This window comes from Plectrocnemia conspersa, unplaced genomic scaffold (genome assembly GCF_051122295.1).
Source record: "Plectrocnemia conspersa isolate PC_06_02 unplaced genomic scaffold, ASM5112229v1 ptg000014l, whole genome shotgun sequence".
NCBI classification, from domain to species: domain Eukaryota; kingdom Metazoa; phylum Arthropoda; class Insecta; order Trichoptera; family Polycentropodidae; genus Plectrocnemia; species Plectrocnemia conspersa.
The window spans coordinates 5,521,853-5,549,667 of NW_028277178.1; the positions used below are offsets into that span (position 1 = coordinate 5,521,853).

Genomic DNA, 27,815 nt, shown 5'->3' on the forward strand with positions numbered 1-27,815 from the left:
ACAAGTTACTTTTAAAGCCCGTTCACTTTGTATGTATCCCTTTACACAATACAGTTAATTTCATTTAACATTAAATATTTTAAGAACTCGTACTTTAAAGGTAAGCGTTTGTATGGCTGTCAAGTTGCTATTCGTTAATTGTACAATTTATAAAAATATTTTATTTGTTAATTATCATCCAAAAACAGCATAAAACATGTCTGAAAACATATATTTCTTATTAATGAGCTATAAAATTTGATCTTAAAATTGCTTACTTTATGTATGTTTGGACTGCCGGCAAATATTATTTAGTGATTAGCAAGTAATTCAAGTCAAAATTTAACTATTTCCATACAAAATTGAATCAAAATTGAAAACCCTAGAAATTCGCCCGTATTTTTAATTAGTTGTTATTTGAATATTTGTCCAACTATTCGTTTATATACATATAGTAAAATATTTTTATTTTTTCAATTTATAAAAACACGAAATATCGACCAGCCCAAAAATTATTTTTAAGTCTCGGTATATTAGAACAACTTAGGTAATACTTTTTTTATTCGATATATAGCTGCATTATCTACAGACTATTGTGCATTTTTGTATTTCAAGATACATATATATATTTATATTATTTTTATCACCTATTGCCAACACAAATAATAACCATCAAATGAAAAAACACAAAAACACGCCAAAATTCCAGAAAGTGCTTACTTTTCGAGTTAATATTGTGCAGCTGTGGACTTTCATAATAGCTGGTATTAATTTTTTAGGTCTTTAAATCAAAAGGAATAATGTGTATTTTAAGTCAGACTAAAGTAATTTATTATGGTAATATTTTTTTGAGCGTACTAAGTTGGAAGTATTTCTGGCAGCAGTTATAAATAAAATAAGCTTCGTACTGATTAATTAAAAGTATGAAACACTTAATGTTGTAATATTTTTTTAATTAAACTAACTAGATACTTTTTATTTTTAACATATTTTTGACTTTAAATTGCGATCGCGTCCTCCATTCTTACCCGTCGCGGCCAAGATGTCAGCGATTAAGAACACGAGCCATCCAGCTTCCTAACGAGCTTACGGCGATAGGAAGAGGAGCTTGAAAACATTACGTGGAATGGTGCTCAAATATTTTAGATATGCAAAGCAATTTTTTAATATTTATTGATTCAATAATAATTCGTATAATAGCCATCATGACGCATTTGGCAAACCAAATAATCAGATTTTTAAGTCGAATAAGTCACTGGCTATTAACTAGTGAGTGCTGTTCTCAAAGATTTTTTGAATCCCGGGAGTCAGGATTGAAAATTCGAACATTTTTTTTAATTGTAGTTGATTATTTTTAAATCGGAGTTTATAATTATTTTTCAAAATTTAAAACATGTTTTTAATTTCTGTAATTTCTACAAAGGATGTGGACAGGCAATAAAACAGCAATAAAATTTAAAACTCGCCCTTGTTTTATCACGAAATAATATCATAAATATATAAATATTCAATGTTAAAACATCACTGATATATTCTCGTACCAGTGTTTTAAACGAGAATCTCGGGAATCAAGAATATAAAAAATATGAGATTTACCCACTACTTTTAAACTGAAAAAGTTGAATAAACTTACTACTATTGACCTGAAAGACATATGTTCGAATCCCATGGACCATATATTTTTATGACTGGGAGAATTAGTGAATATTATATAAATATGATTCCGATCGATCATCATAGATTAGGTTTAATCTAGATTTTCTTAATCTCACGGATGAATATCGTGATGATTAATTAAAATTAAGCTGGGTCGTACATATTAGGTATTTAAAATTATCTAATAATGAGTACTATATTTCTTGTATATATTCAACATTTATCGTGGTCTTTGTTTTTTCTTTTAATAAAACTGGTAAAATTTAAAGGAATGATATACAAAAAAAAAACTATTTTTTGATGAAATAATAAAAAATAGTATTTTTTCTATATTTATTATGACTACATTTTATTTTAAGTTGATACATTGCAAGCATATTGCCGTAAACAAAAAATAATAGCTCTGGAAAAACCATACATCTGAACAGTTATTTTAAAATATTACTTCTTAAGGCAATTAATTTCTTGAGAAATTAAATCCGTTTACTGATGATGAATTTATTAAATAATTCTTGAAGACATAGCAGAAATAATTTATCCTAAAAACTAACTGCTAAGTTTTATTTTATAGCTTTGAATGAAAGCACTAATGTTACAAATTAAACTTTACTTAATATTACCGAAGAACTGACATTCCTAATTTCATTAAAGAGCACGTTTTCATAAAATTGAAAGATGCAGTAAAAGCAACATTTGCAAGATTTCGTTTTTACAATAATATATTTGATATAGTCATTGATCGTTGAATAAAAGAAAAACTAGCGAAATTAGTTAGTGCAAAAAGATCTATTTAAAAAAAAATCATTGCATTCCACATTGAGAAAGCGATGTTAAAAATAGACAATATTATAAATGTCGTCAATAATAAGATAAATTAGGTAAGAATTAAAAAGTTTATATCACAGTTAAGTTCTCTGGATACTAGCTACGTAGACAGTATGTATTTTTTACTGCTGTAAGGTTGTTAAGTTATGAACTCATAAGGAAAACCTGCACTTGAACTTTAAATAGATAATATAACATTTCTAGTGTAAATTACTGTTCATTTAAATAAATTGAACATCTTCAAGATAAAAATCAGTTAATTAATTAAACGTTTTAAGCAACGTCGGTGAGCATTAAAAATGGAACTAAAATTGTGCCTTTTTAACAATTACAACAGTAACTTAATTAACTTTGAAACACTCTCTAAACAGAGCCACGTAAACAGAAAAATATATGTGGCTTTAATTAATATTTTATCACATGACTTTAAGAGAGTAGATTTTATAATTCTAGAAAACAGCAACTGCATTTCAGTATATTTGCTACTATATTGTTATTTATAGTTGATATTGATGAATTGGCTGCGAACTTGCAGATATATTATATAGTATGTTTATTTTTTTCCGTATGAAGCATAAAAAATATTATTTGCTTAGCTAGTTTCTTAATTAACTAGATAATAATGCATTCATATAAAAAAACATGCTTAGTGTTCGCAATCGATCCGTTGTTAATATATGTTACACTGTACTCAAAAATCAAAAATAAATTCCATGTGAGGTTATGCGGTTATGCTAGAAGATCTGAAAGGTAGTACACCCCTGATATAAATAGCAATATTGGCATGACTATCATCAAAACCTATTATTTTACAGGGCCAAATAGTTTGCTTGTGATGTCATCAGATAAAGTATAGAAATCGCGTTGAGAACTGATTTTTACTGTACGGTTTTATAAATTAAAATAAATTTAAATTGTTAATTTTCTATCGCAACATAGCAGCGTTAGTCCAATGCGGATTAACACAATCAAGAAGTACTAAGTAGTGACACACCAAACTGAAAGCAGTTTTATTTATTCATCTGTGAGATTAAAAATATCTAAGATAATTAAATCGAAATTTTAATTAAATAATGCTTAATATATCTGATCTCCTAGACACGATACAAATTGAAAAACATTACGATTCATATGCTACTCGAACGAATGTATTTTAGGTATTTGTCTATCGCAGGGTTTCCCAAACTTTTTCAGCGACGGAACACTTGGCAAATCCGAAAATTTTGGCGGAACACTTAGCTTATTTTGCTGTACCCAGTGGCGTAGCTAAGGTATGTGCTGCCCAGGGCGATCCTTAAAATTGCCGCCCCCCACCCCCATACATGTTTTGCAGTCATAAAATCAGCATTTTTTAAAATAATAAATTGGTTATTATTAAGCTCTTGTTATTTGTGGATTTATATATGTTTTAGTGCATTAAAGGTTAAGAACCATACTAGTCGATCCCATCGCGAATATGCCGCCCCTAAGAAAGTGCCGCCTGGGGCGGCCCGCCCCCTCCGCCCCCTCATAGCTACGCCACTGGCTGTACCCAACTTCTAGGTACTAAAATCTTCGCCTTCTCTTGACGTCATAAATCTCAATTAAGTTTAACCGTCATTCGCCTTTCATTATGAAGTAGAATATGTTCAATTTTTTTAATTTACTATAAATTTTTGTGAAATATCTATTTAGGCTCCGCGGAACACCAATTTTGGATCCGCGGAACACCAGTGTTCCGCGGAACATAGTTTGGGAAACTATGGTCTATCGTATCGGTATCGTTTTAATTATCGAAATATACCTTCAAGGAAGAACGTAATTACGGTTCGTGCGTTAGATGAGATATCTGAGAGTTATTCGATTAGCTTATTTTCGGCGAATGATCATTAAAGAAGTTTAGACATAAACGTTTATTTGACCCTTTCGCAAGGAAATACAAAATATTTTTTTTTGCAAAAATAATGAGATAAAATCTGTACTTGTATTAAAAAATAATACAAATAGTTATTATGACAGGTAGAAACGAGTTCGTATGAACTCGTTTATATAATATTGCGATAATTAAATATTGTGAAAACTCTAGATGGTTCTAAAATCTACAAATCAACTACGTATTTGGGGGAGTAATAAAAACACTACAACATATTCAAAAATAGCTATTGAGGACAAAGGCCTGTTTCAGAGCCATATAACCATTATAATGGGCACTTATATGAAATCTTGATAGAAAGGAGTTGCATTGAATGTTTTGTATTTGTAGTATATTGTATATTGAGGTTTATAAAAATTGCGAATATCAGAGTAAACATTTCCATGGTTTGAACAAAATAAGTCAACACAAATAGAAAGAATAATATTAAAATTGCCTTGTACTAAAAACGATGCTAAATGTTCATAATATATAAATGTATGTATTTATATAAACGTAGATATTTTAAACAAGGACGAAGCGATGCATGATTAGGATAATATATTAAACTCCATTAAAGGATTCATAATGTCGGAAAATTTATATATTAATTTGTTATATAAATTCGTATTAAACTCTGAAGATATTTATGGCAGTTGAAATTAAATTAAGTTAAATTGTACGATTAAATTTATTACATGGCCATTACTGAAATTTCACAGTGCTAAAATTAACAAGGCGAACAAACAGCTTCACATTATTGGAAAAATGTAAAAGTTAATTAGCGTGCTTGATAAACTATTAAAAGTATTAATTGACATTTAACCTAATTTGACGTGAAACGAAGGAGATTTTCGAGAACCTAGCTTAAATTTATTTGTTTTTTAATATAATTATTTGCAATTTGCATATATACTCTACACACGTTTTCTACATGTATACACATATATTCTCATGAAAATGTTACATAAAAATTGTGTAATATCGAACATGAATTGTATCAGCTCCTAGTAGCTAACGCCAAAAACAATTGGAAACTGTTTTGACTTGTGTAGAGGGAGCTTCTTAAAGCGCTATGTCTTGGTCCACAACGGATCACGAATCTTTAGGGCGATTTACAGCTCGCAGCTGAAAAACCCGAGTATCCACGGATTGTCGACACCACCCCTCACTCACTACAATACATGCTGCATTGAGAATACAGTGAATCATATTCCAACACTCTTGGATACGAACCGTATTTTTATTTATATAATATAGATATTATATAAATAAAATTAAATAATAATAATTTGCCTCGCTAATAGTAAAGACCATAGGTTCTCAAAATGGGCGATATCGCTCTTTGGTATGTGATGGAAAAATCTCAATGGGCAGTGCTGGCTTAGGGGAATTTATTGAGCCATGGAGGGCGACAGATAATGTTATATTTATAATAAAGGAAATATATTGCATAAAATATATTGCGTTTTAAGATCTTTTGATAGCGGTCACTGTAATGTTTTTTTTCCAGATCCACAAGGGTTAGGTATGAACCTTTAGGGTACTTAGTTAATTATTTATTTTGATTTTTTATAAATTGCGAACACTAATTTTATAAGAAGCATTTACTATTTTATATGTATTAAATATAAATAGCCAATATTATTATAAAAATCAAATATTAATTATGAATTTTTAATTTTATAAGTAGCAAAAAATATTTATTTAAATAGCAAAAAAATGTATTCTATTTATTTGATATTAATCAATAATATTGGAGAAAATCTTCTATAAAAGTGTATTTTTTTTATTTTATTAAACTATTTTTTTTCGAACTTTGAAATCTAGAAATTCTGAAAAATAAGGCATAAACACGCCTTTAATTATGCAGCGTTATAAAAATGGAAATGGTTTTAAACCTTTCAAAAATATTTATATAAATTTGATTTTATATATTATAAAAAATGCTTTATAAAATTTTTCAAGAAATGATTCATATCGATTTGCCATTTTCCACGAAAAATAATTCTGGAGACGAAACACAGTACATTTGTATATGTGTATATTGAGCATTTATGATCAGAATTATTGTTTGAAATATTCGTCGTACTTAATTTTCGTTTGGTTTCAACTACCTACACATCTTTTTTTATAATTTAAATGTAATTCCAACGACCATTTCGAACAAGCGAAAAAAAAACAACACGTTTCGGAAGTAAGTCCTAAAAATATTTCACGGATCGCCTAATAACACATCTGTCCCAAGACGATAATCACTCATAAGTACACCTAAAACTACTCTTTGTGCGGAAAGGATGCGAGATAGGCAACGCGTTCTACTCTGCGCATATTATTACTGTCTTCTACCGCATGGTTAACAACTTAGTTAACGATCGCTGTAGTGACAATCTGGACTGTGTTCAAGAAGCGATTCTACTGTTCCTCAAACATTATCTGCGAATTGCTAGAGTTGTTTCAAACAAATATTTTAAAAGATATGACACTTGATCACGAAGAGGCAGACAAAGAACCACCCCCCAGAATCGGTGAGAGACTTTCAAGACCAGCTAATTCTGCAAAGTTACAGAGAAGATAAAATCAAGACGTCACTCTCAATTCAGAAAAAGACCCCACCATCGGGATTCAAATCGTTTGTAAGAAAAATAAAGAGAAAATACTACTTTTCATATTCCTAATAATTACAAAATGAGGTTGACATAAACCCGCGTGTCTTTTTAAATTGATTATGCACATATATCATAACATTTTCTAAGAATACACTCAAACGAGGAATGCCCGCATTCGTAACAGCGTATTTATATAACGTTAAACATAACAATAAAATAAATCCACTGTTTAAACTAAGGTCGGGCTCACTCAACGATTACATAATTCGCTGGCATTCGACAAACATTCCGCCCACTCCCATAGCGTTTCGGCGACGCTATCTCGAGCATGTTCCGCGTATTTGTTGCTACTCGAAAAAATCACCCCCGCATGTAATAGTACACACACGCCAAATATAAATATCGGTTATCTTTGCAGCGAATTTCACTTGCGGGGCACTGTCTTTCTCTCCCTTCATTCCCGTTACAATCCCCCGGGAGCGTATTTTGATAAGGAATTTTACTAAACTTTCATTATCTTTCGGTTTACACTCTTCGCGGATGTTTATGTAATGTATTCGCACACGCGTGTGCCTCGTCCCAAACACTGCTGGTAGATCTATCTCGTCGCAGTGAAAATGTTATGGTAATTATTGAAATTTTCGTTTACGCTGTGTACCGCGCGATTACATTATGCGGCGTTTTTGAAGATTTACAGTTTAGGCATTTTCCATGATAATGTCTGACAGCTTATGATGATTTTTAAAAACTGACTATCAAGCTATGTTTGCATTTATAATTTTTTATACATAAATAAATAATAAAAATCGAAGCAATAAGCAAAATACAAAATTAAACACAAAATTCATATATAGAAAAATCAAAAACCAATTTAACAATGCATATAGTTTCACACAGTTCAATAAGTTACTAGTCATTCACAAACAACAGCAAAAAAAACTAAGCAACGGCAATTTATTAATTAATTACATTACATTTTATTGCAAATGTTATTTGACAAACCAAAACTAAGCAATTGGGTAGTACTTATAAACAAAAATATTGTAATTTTATTTAGTATATTCCTCACGGGATTATTTGCCAATATATTGAAAAAACAAACGTTGATCATTACTTGACATTTTTACTAGAAACATGTTAAGCAAAAAATCCCTTAATTTTGCAAAAAGTTAAATAAAATTTGTATGAAATATTATTGCTAACGTAATGTTATTTGTTAAGGAAACAGATACAGTTGTGTGCTTTTTATAAGATTTGGCTGTTTGTAAAAAACCTTTTTTAAACCTATTTTATATATATTGCTAAAATCGCATCAGTATTAGTTTTGTGAGCATTATAAAGTGATAATCAAATAATTTCGTTTGGGGATATAGAATGGTTTTGGAAACTTTTTCTTCACCTAAATATAAATTTCATAACTAAAAACATTGTAGATACTAAAGCTAAATTATATATTATTAGAACCTGTAAATAATAATATATTCAATAAAGATTTTTTTAATAATATAATGTTAATATGTTTAATAAAAGTTTTGAAAATTTTGGCAGGTAGTATTTAACATATGGATAATGCAGGCAGCATTTACCCAAAATATAATTATAATTGTTCAGAAGTAATTAAAAGGAGTTGGCATTGTAAACAACTCAAAAATTGATATTATTTCATAAAACTCGAACGTATTTCCGTGTACGACAAGGGTGTGAATTAAGCAGAAATTGATTGAATCTAAAGTACAAAGAGCGTTAATGTTATACGAACTAATTATATTATCTATCGTAAATAACTTTTCCATGAAACGTGGTAATACTCTATTTTAAAATAAGCTTACATTCAAATATAAAACATCCTTTCCCAGTAACGGATATAAAATTGTAAATACAGAAATATGTACTAAACGATACATGACAGTAATTTATGCAGAAGAAAATCCAGAGAGCAGAAAAGTTATTTTATGTATAAAAAGTTAGGTACAAAATCAGATAGTAAATAATGTTTGGGCATTACATAATACATCGCTAAATGAAATTTATTAAAATAATTTTAAATTACAATTAAATCTAGTAAATTCTGTAATAATAAGCTACTTGTATATAAAAAAAAATAATGAGGCTATGTAAAAAAAAGAATAAAGGTAGTAAGAGAATATTTCAAAATAAAAAGCTTAAGAAATATTTCTGAATATATTCTTCAACACTAATTAAAGTGCAAAAGTAATTAAAATATATCTTTTGCACCATCGTATGTTCGTAGACTTAACTTCCAGCTAAGCCTGACACTCGTGACGTCACGATAAATGTGCGGCTTAGCTGTAGGGCATTTATATAGATGGCAACGAATAGAGAAAAGGTACCGTAAAAATCAAAGTCGTGTGTGATAAATGTATTTGGTATGTAAAAAAGTATCCAGAAATTCAAGCATATAATATATATCATTATTTTAATTTGTAATTCATATACATGTGATTAGTTTGCAAACAGTGATATATTCTCATTATTGCTGGTTAAGTCAGTCGATGTGATCACTGTCTGTAATGCACATGTTGTAATTTGTGTTTTGCGTTTTTTCTTATTTTTAATATGACGGAACAAAGAATTTAAATTAAATGCTGTAAAAAAAAATAAAGTGTAGTAAAGTAATGCAAATGTTATAGAAGGTTTTTATTATCAAAGATAAGGTGTTATAAATAATATAAACGTGTCTTAGTGGACTGTAAAGATGGCAAAATATAAAAGTGGATGCTGCAACATTTTGAACACCCATGAAAATATAAAAAAATAGGAAAATTGTGTTTCGTTACCATCGAATCTAAAAAAGTTTTTTTTATGAACAATTGTCGAATGACACTGATGACCCAGAAGTATATATTAGCACGATAGGACTAGTGGTATAAGCAGAAAGGAGAGTAAATTATTTTGTTATCGAATTAGATGACAAAGCATTATGTTTCTTGTGCGATGACATTATGTCTATACTAAAAAAAAAATTAACGGCATTATTACCAAGATATTCACAACTTTCAGAAAAGCATTAATCAAAATTTAAAATGAATTTTCTTTGCAAAAATAAAATAAGAAAAATGAGGCTGTAACTAAATTCAGTTCACGAGTAGCTCATTTATTAATTAGTAAAATTAAGCTATTTACCGAATAGTAATTAATGAAGTCGTGTATGGTTTATGCAGATTTATTTAAATCTATCAGGCTTTCGAAAAGAACAGTTGTTAAAAGCGTTGAGCACATTGTGAGTAACATCAATAGCCAATTTAATAGCACAGCAAATGATTTCGGAAAATTTTATTTGCCTTCATTCAGTAGTTTTCAAACTATTTGAACTCTCAACACCCTTGCTAAAAAATATAGATTTTCGAATATTAAAAAAATATTTTGAATAATTGGAGGATTAGTGAAAAATAGTGACAATACGTAACTAATTTTAGAGACTGATTTTTTAGGCGAAGCGGACACCGTTGCAATATCACAAGTATATTGAAAGTATGTTTTGCGACCAAAAAATCACCAATTATTTCACAAGTGATTGAAAGAAACTTTTACATAAATGCACTATATATATATGATGGGGACTACTTTGAAAAAGACAATATTACAATACCAGGCGCGTACGATGAGATACATTTCCTTTCGCTCGCTCGCATGTTAAGTGACGCGAGTGAGTGAGAAAAAGTGGGCGTGCGGAACGCATGTAACGCACGCCTTTATCTCGCATTCACTCCCGTCACTTAACACGCGAGCGAGTGAAAGGGAATGTATCACACCGCACGCAACTGATCAATTCTAACAATTTAAAATTATTTTATCACGCCTTTTATTCGTGTTTATATTTGTAGTGAGCTTTACAAATGTTAGATTGTAAGCCAGTCGCGATTATTACGGCATACGCATGATTGAGAAAAATTGAAAAGAGGCTTACCGGAAACTCGTTTTCCGTTTTTCTTCCATTGGATGACAGGAGCCGGATCCCCTCGAGCGTTGCAGTAAAAGGAAGCGATGCCACCAACTCGCACTTGCTGATTGCGAGGCTTTGTGGTGATCTCCGGTGGATCTGAAACAAAATAAATTCTTAGAACCTAGGGCAATTTTATCGGGCAAGAGTCTCGCAGAGCAGACTTTTTCTTTTAGATAGAATATTGATTGGATGATGGAATAATAATAATAAACACACAGCGTACATATTTGGTGAAAGGCGTAAGAATATCAATTTCGCCGTTAAAACGCGGATAACGACTCACACAACAACGAGCCGCGTCGGATAGGGTGTGAGGCCCGGGCCTTTGAAATAGAAGAACTTAGCTGCGAAATTTCCCTTTGAAATAGAATATCTTGGAAGTGTAAATATTCGAGGGAAAAGAAGTGTGCGGACCCCACTCTACACCAGACGAATAAAGGCATCAGAGAATAAACAAAAAAAAGTATCAAAAGCACGAGACTGGTAAACAGCCCGAGGGCGATTACTATGTATGTATATGACTAGGTTTACGGATTTTTTCTTCGAACGAGGAGAAACAAAAGTGGCGTAGGATACTTGTCCACAAATTATTTTCAAGTTGAGAATTTATGAACGAAATTATGCCTTTCGGTGTTTTTTTTTGCGTGGTTGTTGTGCCGCGATAACTTTTTTAATCATGGAAATTTGTTAGTTTGACTTTTTATTCTTAGGAATCGCTGTCTCGAATCGGAACTACGGTGTACAAATGTTAATAATTTTATAAAATAATCAAAAATATTATTAACATACAGTAATACATCAATAAATGTTATTAAAAAACCATAATAAGCAATCGAATTCAGTTAAAACATATAAACAAAAATACACAATTTTACAACATGAATCCTATATTCATAAAAACGTAAGTAAAATTAATATAATGACATTATTAATCATATACAATTTTATTCATAGTATATACTAAGGTTCATTTTATAAAAATTATCATATAACTAAAATATAAAAACCTTTCTTTCAAACGTAAAATAACAAAGAAAATATAAAACTTACACATATAAAAAAGCAATATATCTCAGTATAAACGTGGCGATAATCTTAGCTTTTAACCTTAGCTTATATACAACAATCAATAAATTAAAACATTTATTTTAACAAACAATATAAAAATAACAAACAAAAGTCATAATAAAAAATATTTCAAAACAAACAATTGCTTAAACAAAAGAAAATATAAATATAACATTTAAAAAGCTAACTAAAAATTAAATATATACTGTATAAGACGTTTATGCAAAAAAAATGCAATTAAAATAATATTAATTTTAAATAAGCTATGCTATGTATTATTTTATTTACAATAAGTACATATACAAATGTATATTAATTATGAAAAAAATAGCACTTTATTTTTTTCTTTTAAAAATATATGGTACTACTTAATCATATTTAAAGTATTAATCAATACATATGAAATAATATTTTTTTACGTTTTAAAAATTATATTGTCATTTAATTTTATTAATTATAATTTATTAATATCTATTTATTATAATTTACATTCATATCCTCTTTCACAATATTGAAGACATTATTATAACTTATTGAATAAAACAATAGTAAATGTTCAACAAAAAGTTTCTTACATAACTAAAAATGTATATTATATATAGATTGAAGCATTACTGTATATTAATAATGTATTTAAAACCATACAATATTCTTAAAGTATATTTTTAGTCTGAAAAATAATACTATTTATAAGAAAAATGTATGGAATACATTTTTCCTACATTTATAATACATAGGAAAAATGTGTTCCTTTCATTTTTTACAGGAAAAACCCACTCACGATCGATCGCCAAAAAGGGCAAATTTAAACAACCGCGACCCTTCATCTATACGCTTTTCCGATTCGAAACGGCGATAAATCATAATACGTAACGTATTATTATTACAACGTTGATTTTCTAGTGCGATTCGCACGACCCGTTTCGCTAAACAGCGAAAAACATTATACGTAACATAAGAAAAAAATATATTCCATACTTATAAACGTGTGTAGACGTTGTAGTTTTTTTTCATGTTCGTTTACGTGAGGGAATAAAACGCAAAAAGCGTACGAAAATAACAAACAACGTTTCGGCGATCAATCAACGCATTGATTTATACCGTACTATTATTATTTTTTATGGTTATATAATAAAAAGTAATATATTATTACAATATCAATTTGATCCTTTTTTTTTGTTGAGTGGGCAAAGTCGGTCGATTCTCGTCGACTTTGCGACTTACGTGTCAGATACTGGATGTAGAAGAAGTCTGAGTAGTTCCCTCTTCCTTCTACATTCGTAGGGGTAACTCCAGCTGGCAGTGTTCTAGGAGGCATTTCTGTTTCTTCTTTATGTTTCATAGGACAAATAATACACAACTTGTAGACGTTGTATGTTTCTTCGCACTTAGGACTAAATAGTAACTAAATACATCATACATATGATGATGCTATATTTATATATAAAGACAATAAAAAATCGTGTTTAATTTACAAAATATTTACTATAATAAATACGGCGCATTTATAATTACTACATTTTTTTAAATAGTAGTATCAAGTACACTTTTTAATAAAACATGCATATTTTGCATTTAGTCAAAGTGCTAACTCCACAAGTCGTTCAATTGTCGATCAAATTGTGTCTTTGAAGAAGAACATGGGACTGAAACGAGTACGTTTTCAAAACATAGAACAGTTTTAAGCATTCCGAATTTAATTTTACCTTTGCGTAATTAAAAATGAAACCAAACGCTTGTTCAAGCGATGCTGGTTATATTGTTCTTGACGGGTATCAGATAATTTCGAGTATCAAGTTATTTTGTTAGTCCGCTGTTCTATTACTTTTTGTGTTTTGACGGCAACTAGTTTGAAACGAGACGCTCTGTTTTCAGATTTAATTGGATATTGTGCGAAAATTGCGTTAACTATCCGATGAATTTATAAAAATATAGATAGTGAATATATTATTTAAATTATAAATGTATTACATTAGTAGAGGAAAGATAAGCATTGGTAAATAGCAAGGGAGTTGAGAAGCCACTATGATTTATTACTCAAACAATACATACACCTGTTAAGGAGATACTTTTTTCAAAATTTCTTCGGTAAAAAGGAAGCACTTATACACATACAGTGGTACGTATGCGTATAATCGGTTTGGCTAATGCTCCTTTTCACCATTCCGGGATTACTATGGGATCGGGGTATATCCGACAGATGAAACTTCCGCTCGAGTGTGGACCGACAAAGGCAGACGTTCTTTGAACAGATTTCTTCACAATTACCAAATGCAGAATACGGTAAATGGCTCTATCTCGTTTTTTTTTTATTTTCTTCAGAAGACGATGTTAATAAAAATGAGTTGCTCTGGAGCGTTTAATAAGCATCATTCGCTAGAATCTAGGAACGATTGAGAAGTGCTGATATAATGTAACAATGTATTCTGGAAATCTATATTTAATAGTAAATTTATATGTTGTTAGGTATATATTGTACGAAATGATGTTCCGTCGATTTTATCTCGTCGAAAAGTTCTTGGTCCGATAGTTATTTTGAACTTTGCTAGAGATCAAATATTGATCATAAATTATGTACTTTGCGAATTAATCAAACCAATTAATATCGCAATTGAAAGGTTTATTTGAACAACTTGAACAAACTTTCCAATTAAATTTCGAGTAATACACATAACAAGTATAAAAAACAATATTTAATTTATTATTTCCAGCTAACATGAATATTTTAAAATAAAACTGAATCCAAACTAAAACCATGTCACTACTGACATAAACGTAATTTAAAGATCAGAATCAGAAATTATCATTGTTTGGATTTAAATCACTTGCGCCGTTAGTCACAATTCAAAGGTCACGATAATTATCACTTGAACAACGAGAAGAGAAATTTCTCACACTAAGCTTAAAAAACACATAGATGACTTGTATCTTTCGATCTTTTATACCGTAATTGGGAGAGTCACTATTGTAACACATGTCGTTGGATTCATATCTTAGACGTTTTTAAAGTTTAAGCGACGATTTTTTATTGTTCATAACTCTCACCATAAACCCTATCCACCTCACCTTATGTGCACGCACGCTTTTCAATAAAAAATCCTTGATATGTGTATATACCATTATCGTTTCTCTCGCGAAGACAACGCCGCTCTCGACCGTTTAATTCGTGCCTTTATTATGCTAATTATGTTTAGCGTTGTTCCGAAGGGCCCAGCAATCTTCGGCGATATTGTCCCTGTGTGGCGTATGAGTTATCCGTTCGGGATGCGCATTCAAATCGCGGCGCGGGCAATATGTATGCAAATCTCCATCGCCGGGATATCTGGAGGCCGTTATCTCCGCATCATCCGCAGCCCTTTTGTCGTAGTCGTCTGCCGCGAGACGATCCGCACATGTTTGGCACTCACTGCTTGTTCATAACGCCGCACCTCGTTTACATACATACATATATACATACTAGTGGGTTCACCTATCGATATTGTGCGGCGGTGGCGCCCTCCCGAGAGAGGCGCCCGGGGCCGTTGTCGTATTTGTGCCGAGGTAATTTGACGGAATGGGGGCACAATTTGCGATAATATGAAAGAAATGCCTCATGCACAGGCGTCTCTCTCACAGCAGCTGTATATTCCGACACATGCTTGTCGGAGACGGCTGTCTGGCAATTCCAAGAATGCTAATGTTATAGTATGCGATTGAAAACTAAGTCACTTTACCAATTAAAAATTAAATAACTTTTTATGGAGCACATATTATTATATTTTTCTTACTGAATATAAAAAACAGAAGCTTGAGAAATATATAATGAATGAGCTTTACAGTAGAAAAATATGTAAAAGTTTTTTAATTTTACTTTTAACATTAACACTATTGCTCTCACACAGAGATAACGTTGCTCCACGTATATCATAGCCGACAATAATACAATTCGACACGCCTGCAAAGCCTCCGATTTCCAAACGCGGCATTTGCGATACGACCTGTAATTTACCAATATTACAACGGACTTCTAATATGAGAGTATTTGTCGGAGGGAGCAAAAACAATTAGACAAAAAACAACAGAAGTCAAAAATTCACGTCAAAAGCAATAAAATCGTGTTGGCACTTTCGCAGTGGTGTTAAGAATTTATTTTTGGAAATTTTGACAATAAATATTTACGTAAAAGCGAGTAGTATTTGGGTTTTTTAGTGAGAATATTAGGGTTGCCATCAAAGCAGGTCCGAGATTAATGATACAGAAGCTAGCATAAAAACTCAACGTGTTGCCTAAATCAATTCACAGCTAATTAATTTTCAGAATGTGATATCTCATTAATTGTCTAAGAGAAATCTCGCGTAGCGAATCGAAATATGAGTCGCAAAAGATTTATTTTTGAATAGAATTGTTACTGAAGATGAGAAGTGGATTGGATGGCAGTCAACCCCATCCAACCCCGTTCTAAACCAGGATTACACTCTAATGAGATAATGTTATGTATTTGGTCAGATATAAAGAAAGTAAAACATTAATTCATTATTCGATTATAGGTAGATATTTGCGACAGACACATTGTGAAGACGATAGAAAAATCAACGGATTTTTTTAGAAATTCCTTTCTTTTTAGACATTGCTTTAAACTACTATAAACTATTTAGATTTCTAAAAAAATATTTTACAAAAACGGGTATAAACACGACATTTAAGATTTTTTTGCATCCAAAAATACATTATTTTTCGAATCAGGAGTATATAAAAATGGATTAACATGTGGAGAATATTTGTAGGAAAAGATGGAGAATATATAATTTATTACAAGTATGACATGTTTTAATTTTTAACTTATTTAACACAAACCTTAAAAATCGCAAAGACTTATAGTAGAACAACCTGATATATGTGGTTATCAATATATGATTATTAAAAAAAATGTTATCATCGTTTCCGGCAAAATTACACGTCTTAGAGAAAATAAGTTTATGGATAGATACAATATTTATACTGAGTATAAATTTTAAACAACCTGCAAATTGAATTTTGCAAATATATGTATTTAAAAAAATAACTACAAACATAAGTCGAATTGAAAAGTATAGATGCAGTTGTTAAAATTTAAAAAGAATATGGTAAATCGTCACATGATTAGCATTTTGGCAAAGGTTTTATTTTTTTGGGCAAAGTTATTAAATAAATTTGAGTTTTGGGATCAATTTGATACCACTCGCGGCCAATTTTCTAAGGTATTTCACTGATTTTTATGAAAAGATGTTTTTAATTGTTTTTTCATAATTCTTATTATTTTTTTAGACGAAATGGCGAAAGTATCATTAACAAACGTTAGCAAAGATTGCTAAAAAAACTGTATTAAAGATAAAATGCGACTAGAAAGACCGAAAAAGATCAAGATAAAAAAAATGATTTATCAAAAAAACGTATATAAAAGTCAGGGTGTGATATATAAAACGTTAATAATAATAAGGGCGAATTCAACAGTATGTCAATTGTTTTATTCCATATTTATATTATTATGTGTGTGTGATTATTATATTTCCAGTGTAAATTCTTATACATTGTGAAGCCTTAAAAGCTAGCTGAAGAAAGGTGAGAACAATAGCAATAATCTGCCACATAAGCGCATGGAAAAACTACGCCCTCGGCCACTTTTGAACGTTTGTTGGTACAAAGAACATCTTTGAAATAAGCTTTAAGTTCATCCAAAGCAATGTATTATGCTACAACTTGTAAAGTGCATCTTAAGCAATATATTATGTTGTAGCTTTTCTAAGAAAATACGGATAGAAGAAACCGCTTTTGAAAGTATAACGCTGTGTGGTTTATAAAGTTTAGGAGAATAAGCGTAATTTCTAGATTAGAAGGGATGAACACGTTTTGCCTTTTTTGACAGATTTAAATTAAACTATGTTTTATTTTACATTGTTATATAACATGCGTAAAAAATAGTGCAGGGATAATTGTTTTTAAGATATAAAATAAACAACATTGCAATGTAGCAATAATAATGGTGAAAAGATTTTTGAAATGTATATGGGTACCAGAAGAAAACAGTGAAGATTAGTTCGTGAAGAACGACATACATACTCCATTTATTTTATATAATATATGTATTCTCTGTACACTCGAAGACGATTTATAGAGAGGCACTAAAACCATAAGAAAAAAAATCAATTTAATTGACAAGGTTAATTAAAGCAATACGACCTTACAATGAACATTGCAAAAATTAAATTTATAATTAGTAGCAAAAATGCGTATTCCCATTCAATAGAGATTTCAACCACAGATTCATATACACATTGTCTGCTTGGTTGTTTCTATGTTTCTATACTATATGAAATTAAAGCTGACACTAACCCAAACTATCATAAAACAAATAGCAGCATTTAAAATGTATTGCTACAAATAATGCTGAAGATTGTCTTATTTGAAAAATTTGAAACTAAAAAAGTGCTTAGATAATTTAAATAAAGATTTATTTTGCAGAAGAAGATTAATGAAGTACTGGAAGAAGAATAAAATCCTGGTTAGTTAATTTGAGATAGTACTACCACTGCAGCAAAGTCAATGTGATTTCCAGAAGAAAGAAAAATATTGTTTCAGTAAACATTAATGTATTTGTCGTCTTAATTTGATTTATATGTTGCATAATATATGTACATATATGTCTTTTTTAGTTTATAGTCTATATTTAATACTCTTCGTTGATTTTTCAAAGGTTACGATTCTAGTATACACATATTTACTATGCAATATTCATTTGCTGTATACACACCGAACATCCATAAGCAGCGATAAAAATTCTACACGATAAAATATTCAGTTTTTACAGCTAAAAATGAACGCCGCCACAGACAATGTCTGCGTTGTAAAAATATATCGCTTTACAATCGATAACGATCTTTGGAGTGGTTTTAATACAGCCATTGCGATGGGTGTGCGTTTTCCATAAACAACTCGAGTAAATATGGATGGAGCTCCCTCGCCAATTTTCATTAGGGGAAACCCCAAAAAAGACAATTAATTACGCAAAAGTGCTCTTCGGCCTAAGAGTCATTAAAAACGTATTTCGTCACAACGACACAAGTAAAAAAACGTGGATATACAGATGTTTTTTTTTTTAAGTAAACGGTTGAGAAACGTTAGTTAAGTACTGATTGAATAGGTATGTGTTTACCAAATTATAGACATATAGAAACACATATTTGATAAGATCTAACATTAAAGTTTAATAAACAATTGTTTTTTAGATAAAAGATGTAACACATGATTATATCATATTATGTGGAAAAAAAATCTGTTAAATTTTTATAATATTTTGAGGCAAGGGTACAGAAATGTTTAATTTTGACCTTTTTGAACCAAATATTATATATAATATAAAAATAACTTTCAGACAAATTTAATAAAATCGAGGCTACATTTTTGTTTGTTCAATAGTCATTACATAAGCATGGGTGTAATAAGAGACTGAAAATATACTTTTTTATACACGCGGTCGTGAAAATTAATGATCGATCAACGATGTCTAATATAGGCGAGAGGTAATAAAGATAATGTAGCTCTTATCACAAGTATCTAATGGCGAGTTTATATCTTTGCAGTTAATTCTTAAACCAAGAAATATAATATAAAGCCCAAAACTTCGCCAATAATAAACGTGTTAATTAATACAAGTTTTGAGTATTTTATCGCAAGGATAAATTTAATAAATTGTTATTGTAAATATCTAAAAAATAATTTATGATGCTCCTTAAAAGAATCTAAAACAAGCCATCTGAACATTTCAAGTTAAGCGTACACAAATCTCTGTATTAAATTTGTATGTTATGATATAAAATAAAATTCTAGTTGCAATGCCGTGTGGTCAGAATAAAAAACGTGTGCAGCCAATAAAACGGAAAATGTCCGTGTTTCGTGAGCGTTTCCATCGTGGCCGATAATCTAATGCGGCTTGGTTAACTGTACTTACGGTTCATAATTATTTTCATGATGGGGGCTGAAACGCGATAAAAAGGAATTCAGCCTATTAGAACGAAGCCGCACGCCGGAAGGGCATAAGTTATATTGGCGATTCAGTAGAACCATTAATGATAATAATTTATAGCTTAAAATGATAACATTGAAATAGTCAAAAAAATATAAACAACCTAGAGGATGCATCTGGGTAAAAGCCTATTTAACTGCCTAAATAGAGGGAAATCTTATACAAATAGGGCAAAAGATATTTGATTTTGAAATTCTAGATGTTAAGGTAGCCTTCATTTTAATCAAAATGGTCTTTAATTGAGCTTAGGATTAACAAGAATTGAAACGCTCCTTAAAATTTTAACACTTAAAGCTGCAAGATTAAAAATACGTAACACATCAAAAACAGTATGTAGTATTTTTTTCAGACGAAATCAAAATTTGTAAATCAGTGATATCTATCTTAAATTAGTATTATATCTAACGATCGATAGACGTCACTATATTTATTTTTATGATTAAGAAAATTTGACATGATCGATGGAAATTATAAATAAATAATGGTCACTAATTATTATAAAAATCGAAAAACTATGATTCAAACCCAGATATTTTAGATAATAAATAGCATAACACAAGATTTTTGCCACAAAGATATGATTTGTAAATTTACACGCAGATTTAAGATCTGTTGTTAGTTCTTGTATTCAAGAAATTGTTGGCTTTATCTAGTTTATTTTTTGTTATTTAATTTTATAGCATATAGCATATAGTTATAAATAGGTAATATATGCTAGTATATAATAAATAAAAACCGAGTTTTAGGATACAGATAAGTTTTATTGATTTTTTAAAAATCAATTGCTGTAGTTAATTAATTATTAATTAACTATAATTATAGCTAATTTCTTATATAAGTTAAAAAATAACAAATATTTATTTGTATTATTTAAATGCGATTAGAATTTTAAAACACTAAGATTCAATCATCAGACTATATGTATATATAATAAATATAATATATGTACTCGTATACTCTGATTTTATTATTAAAATGTGTAAAAAAAAAACTTATATTTTCAGCAATTTGCATATACATAGCTATATCTCTTAACTTTTAAAATACAAATATTTCGAGTGCAAAATTTTGCCAAAGAATATGTAATATATTAAAAAAGGTGACGACCGTTCACCAAATACGTTAAAAAACGACTTTTCTTAGAAATACATTTTAAACATGTTTAAACCATAAAACAACTAAACCTGTTTTATTTTAGAAAAATTAAAAAGCGCGATTTTAACTAATCTAATCCGCTACCCGTCAACCACTGAAAATATTTACATTTTTAAACAACGCCAAAAAGTAAATCTAGGGTAGACGATCAAAGCAAGGAATGCAGTGCACTTTGGGATTGTGTTTATTTAAAGCTTTTTTCACTGAGCATACGATTTCATCAAGCTTCTTTCCTTGACCGGCCGCCTCACTAAGGTTCCCACACAAGAATAAAACATTCAAAGGTGATTTTTTTTAATACAAACATCCATCAAAATAGTTATGCAGGTAAGATACAATTAGGGCATTCGAACCGGGTAGAACCGGAACCGGGTACCCGGTTACCCGACATGTTTTTCATGGAACCGAAAACCGGGTAATTTTTGACGGGTATCCGGTTTATTTCATTTAAATAATTTTTTCCATTATTTCAAATTAAATGGAAGAGCCGAATCGGCGTTCTTAAACGACTAACGTTATTAAACGACAAAAAAAGGGACAGCACTTAGCAACCTATAGATTTCGAGATAAACGAATGCATAGATAAGGATTATTTTGAAAGGATGCAGTTGTAAATAAAAATAAATTTTAATGCGTTGTAGGGTGAAAATATAACACATTAGATTCGTTAGTGTTTTTAAAATATAACTTTTCACAAAAAGAACATCACTAAAATTTTGTTTCTCTACCTACATATAATATATACAATAATCTAATTTCTTTTATAATTTTATTAAAATTTATTTCCTCAGTATTTTTCATGTGCCATTTGTATTATTATTATTGCCAAATATGTGTTAAAATAAATATTTTGGTTTTGTACTGTTACACATGTATGTAGTATGTAAGTATATGTATGTATATACAATATGTACCTACCGATGGAATGTAAAAATATTTCGATTGAGTAAAGTATTAATAATTACATAATATATTAATTTTATTTCAATACCTTATTTTTTTTTTAAATAATATTAAATATTAAAGTAAAATTAAATATATCACGTCATATTTAATCAAAGATTTAAATATAATAAAAATTGGACTCTTAACGGCTTACAAAAATTACCCGGAACCGAACCGGGTACCCGGTTATTTCCAGAAAAATACCCATATAACCGGGTAATGAATTAGGCCGGGTATTTGGATGCCCTAGATACAATGGTCTAAGAACTATATAAGGTGGCCTAATATCGATCTTTCGACATTGGATGGTCGGATCTCATTTAATTTCAAAGCTGGCGCGTCGCCGAAAGTCTGCGTTCCTGGATAGTGTGCTCCGTGAACTGTGTTTTAGTTGCGAATTTTATTAGTGTATATGCAATGCTTTTGTGTGCTTTGTATGGAATATGTTAATGTAATTATATATTATGAATTAATATAGGGCTTGATTCTACATCGCCACAAAAATTAACTATATATAAAAACAACACCTTAGAAATAAAAAAACTAGATTTACATTACATGGCAAATTATTTAATCTTTGTGATAGAGAAATTATTTAATGGTAATACTTCCTCATTATTATTAATTTTAGTTTAATTTGAAACTTTGGAGTGGCATTTGTAAGAGGCGTCACAAAATTCACGTGTTTTAAATACTTAAAACTGTAATAAATTTAAAAAATATATGCAATTTTAAATTTAAATTTTATTTGTAATGTAAAAAAACATTATTAATAATAATAAAAAAATGAATTGAAAAAATTATAATATTTCATATTTTAAAATAAAATATATTTTTTAAGAATCTATATTATTAAACTCTTCTTTCAGATTTTGGGTCTAGAAGCTTAGGAAATGTTTTATTAAAAAATACATTATAAAACATCGCCTAGAAGTTATTTAATTAAATAATATCATTAGCGCTTAATGTTTTTACCAAAAGAACGTATATACGTCATTATGATCAAAGGAGTACTCTTTCAAAACAAACAATATTGAGCTTGAACGATGTTTCCAGGAATCAGGGTCAAGCAAAGATCTCCCAGATCGTATCCAGGTAAATATTCATGGTATACATCATAGCGTTAATGAAGTACAAGGGACATTGAAATGGATGCTCCTACTGTGGATAATACACCTAGAATATGACAGAAATGTGCTACCTTCATAACTGCGTAAGATCAGAAAGTAAGGCAAATTTAGAATATATGTAATAATTTCCAGATTTTTTAATGTTCATTGTATTTCTTTAGATTTATTTTTGTCAATAAGCATTGATATTTTTTTGGTCTAAAGAACAATATTTTTAGAAAAATCTGAGCAGGTAATTTGCACATATTTATGTAGTGAGCTTTTTTAGATGAACATCAGTGACAATGTGCATGCATCGTTTTTTGGAGTTATATATATAGAATATTACAAAAAAAGTTTGATAAAATGTATTATAAAGGGCTTTCCCGAGTGTTTAAAATATACATAGGTATTTTTCATAATACACATTATGAAAATGGGATATAAATATAGATGGGTCAGACTTGTACCATAGGGTCAGCAAGACACGTTACATGCAATTCCGACGATTGCTTTGCGGTATTACATAGTATGTATCGTAGTATTGCGTACGGTACATATACATACATTAAACACACTCACCACCCAGTAATAATTACCGCACGACAGCCTCAACATGTGCGATAACATCGCCAGCAAAACTTCATATATATACAGTATATACAGACATACGCAGTGCAAATACGTTTCGTTTGTGCACGACAATTACATTACGAAGGGAGAACATGATTTTGAACTAAAAGTCAACGCGCTGCCATAGTAAATACGCCCTTTGCCACGTAAAGTTTCCACGTAGATGCCTTTGAAGCATTACACCGATAGGAGAGCGATCCGATTGGATGCATTTAATTTATTGGAGTAATCTTTTAATGTATTTGTAAGCTGGAAGTAACTTTAGCAACAGATATGCATCGAATGAATGTATATATACATAGGTTTGTCACGTAAAATTAAGAGTCATAAATTATTACGATTCCATTAGTATAAAAGTCACGCGCCTGTTCCTTATTTCGGCACCCAATGCGCGCAGATTATGATAGCCTTATATTTGACATAAATACCAGTACTAAACACTCTATTGCTAAATGTCAAACATTTTTTTAAAGCTCGTCAGTGACACAGGATAGTCTTTCACCCTTATCTTCGTCGTGAACGTCACTTCTTAACCATATTGTGGCATTGACATAAACAGTCAGTCGAGTTAACAATGAATTTTTAACATTTTCTTCTTTCGTATAAAATATACGAAAAACTCGCACTTGACAAGATTAGAAATTGAGCAAGGTTTTAAGTATATGGCGGATGTCTGTTTATATTTTGTAGATTTTTTTAGGTAATTTTTAAAAAGAAAAATTTTAGTGGATTTTGACATTGGACGTATTTAATTGAACTTGTTAATACTGACTCGTATTTTTAGTATTATTTTTTATAAACTACTTAATTTTTATATCCAGTCCCCAATTATAAAAGGGCTAATATTATTTAATAAAGACAGATGAAAAAAATAATATATCAAAGTTGCAACAAACAGATCGCATCTTGATAAATGCTAGATTTATAAAGCAATAGATCTGGATCTTCAGTTGCATCTTTACAGCACACATTACAGCGTTTTAATGTTTGAACATTTCTGAATAAACTAAATAAATAGTGAAATATCCCAAATTTTCATTATATAAAATAATAAACATACACTATTGATATTTTGAGAGAGAAAAGCTCTCTTTATGTGTGTAAAGATATTATTTAAAAAATATATGTTATTATTTCATTCTGTAGGGCATAAGTAACATGTATTTTAAGAAACATATTAAATAAAAATACTCGGCTATTCAGCAAAGGTCCTCAAGAGATCAAAGCTCATAAAAACACTGTACCTACTTCGTATCATTCCATCTTTGTGAGGAACATACTTAATTAGGGAGTTCATTAAACATAATGTCGCACAGGCTGCCTGGCGGGTGCCTTATTGCGAACAAAAACTCCGACGTCCCAGATTTTGGGGTGACCGCTTGTTAATAAAGAAAAATGGACCGAGCTCTGCTCGTGTTATTTAATTTTTTTAATATAACATTATGTGTACGTACGTATAAGGGGTGTTTTAGAAGTTAAAATTATTTGCTTATTTTTTACTATGAAGAAATCAATCGTTACGTTTAGAAATGAGTTAGAAATGGTATAAAACGTCATGAATATAACCAAATATTAAAAAGCAATAAATATTACAGTTATTTAATTAAAAAATATATAGTCATTAAAAAAGTTTGAGAGCATCACAATTCGGCTGGCGTGCGAAGTAATATCTCACCGGCCAACATACGCATGAATTAACATCTTCAATGTGAAGTACTTGAAACATTTTATACAATTTTAATTCAACATAAAAATATGGGTAACATATCATAGTTTATACGGATCACTGTGTTAAAAGAACATACCTAAGCCTATTGTTTTATTATAACTTGCGTAGATTACCGTGAAGATAATATTATTTATGCGTTATACACCAGTAGCTCATTTATCGGTTATCGCACGATCGAAAGACAGGTTGGCGGTGACCGATTATTTTAAGTTACAGGGTGTTCCTATCTCGGCCTAGATAATATTTTAACAGTAGCTTTAAAAGCATAGAAGACGTTTTGAAAAACATATCAGGTATCATGCTCATAAAACATTTGCTTCGTGCTCATAAAACAATGTTAACGCAGAAGACAAGATTAGTCTTGGGAGAGTCGGTGTCACAAATTAATTTGTTAATTATTCTCACGTCATTCCTCAATCTTTTCAGACACCCCTCACTTAATATACACACATTTTCGGCTGTTAATTTATGTACTCTTCGCTCGTCCCCCGCTTGGGACGAGATTCTCCCCGTTTTATTTTTTATACAATAATAACCGCGTTCGCTTCACGCGCTTGGAAAATTCTGCAAAATATTCCTTTCACAAAACCACCCCGAGAGGTACTACTACCCCCTCCATCCGTCGTCCAGAACGTCGGTAATAAGTCCGCAAATTGTGATGTTTTTACGCGGCGGGGTATGTTTGGATGGGGATGGGGGTGGTTGGTTGGTTGGTTGGTTGGCCGCTACGCCCTAGCGACCCTTCTCTTTGTGATCTTTAATTTAATTTTTCCGCCAAGGAAAATAAACGCTTTGCGAAACTCGGGCGTTTAAACAAATTCGGACGAATGCGTAATGGGTCGTCCCAGGACTTACATAAAGATATATACATACTTTCTGGTGGTTGTCGAGGATTTTTCGATTCAAAAAGTCGTGTGACATGAAATATGTTGGCGTTTTGATATTTGCAATAATGAGTTGTCATAAAAACTACGTCAATCGTATTATTCATTATTTTGCCCGGCGTTACAATTTTTCTCTTTCGGTTCGGTTATGTCTCGCTATTTTTAATTTATTTTTAACTTCTTAAGATTATTTTTTACAGTCTATTGCTAGCTTTGTGGTTGAATTCTTTAATATGTGATTTTAAAGGTGAACATTTTTTATATATTTTATGTATAATATTCATGTCTATATTTTATTGGTCTAAATATTTATAAGATTCTTTCTGGTATGCAGACAAGGTTTAATATATAAATTTCATATGAAATTCGCCAGAAAGATAATAAAAAAAGTAAAAATATACTCGAGCGCAGACGTCTTTAAAATGTGTTTAAACACTTAGGTTCCATATAATATTTTAAGGATTTCGCGAAAATGCGTATTTATAGGCTTAAGTAAAAAAATTAACGTAATGAACAGATTTATATGATTTTCAATGAAAATTATAATTTAGTCACTAAGATAGTGGCGTACAATTAGCTAAGCGTATTTTATAGCTTAAAAAATAAAAAAAATAATTATACCTATACGGCCAGATTTAGAAAAAATGTATTTTTTCGAGGAATATTAAAAACAAAGCTCTTGCTGAGCATTTAAATATTTTGTCATTATTATAAACCGGGTAATAAAATCTTTTTTTTTGATAAATTTATAACATTCAATATAACAAAAAAAAACAGTTTAGCAATTAAATTTAAGTTGATAAGCTAGATGATATATTTTAAACATGGCTATTAAATTTTCCATTTAAAAGTATATTGTTAAATAATCTGTTATAAAAATTTAACTATAAAATAATAAAAAAAATAATTTAAGCAATCTATACAAGCAGAATAAATAATTGAAAAGTACTTGGAAATGTGTATGTATATTTTAATAAATGTAAAAGATAATTGTCAGATGAATATTTGAAGGTAAGCAAAAAAAAATTTTTGAATGAGAAGAGTCGATGATTACAAATATAGTATATTGGTTATCTGTCAAAAGTAGTGTTTTTTTTTTAGAAAATTAAAAAAAAGCCAATTCGAAAACTCTCATTTCATGAGAAATTTGCTGATTTTTCAATAATTTTCACAGAGCTTTTTTTGTTAAAAAATAAATTTGTAGAAATATGTTTAAATGTTTTATAGTGCTGCATAAAAAAGGGTCTATGCAATATGTATGAAAATATTAATGCTTTCTTAGAAACTTTTAAAAGAGGTCCAAAGTATACGAATAGTAAAATCTGTTTAT

The 27,815-nt window shown here is 30.0% G+C and overlaps 1 protein-coding gene across 6 annotated transcripts in view; it reads right to left on the minus strand.

The window, feature by feature from the left end:
* The window catches only part of Lar (tyrosine-protein phosphatase Lar), a 401,284-nt gene that overhangs the window by 137,884 nt on the left and 235,585 nt on the right, over positions 1–27,815 (minus strand). For all 6 annotated transcript variants that reach the window (XM_088204753.1, XM_088204750.1, XM_088204754.1 and 3 more), the window contains exon 4: positions 10,889–11,020. In XM_088204753.1, the coding sequence (XP_088060879.1) occupies positions 10,889–11,020 (132 nt within the window). The remainder of the gene's footprint in view (positions 1–10,888; positions 11,021–27,815) is intronic.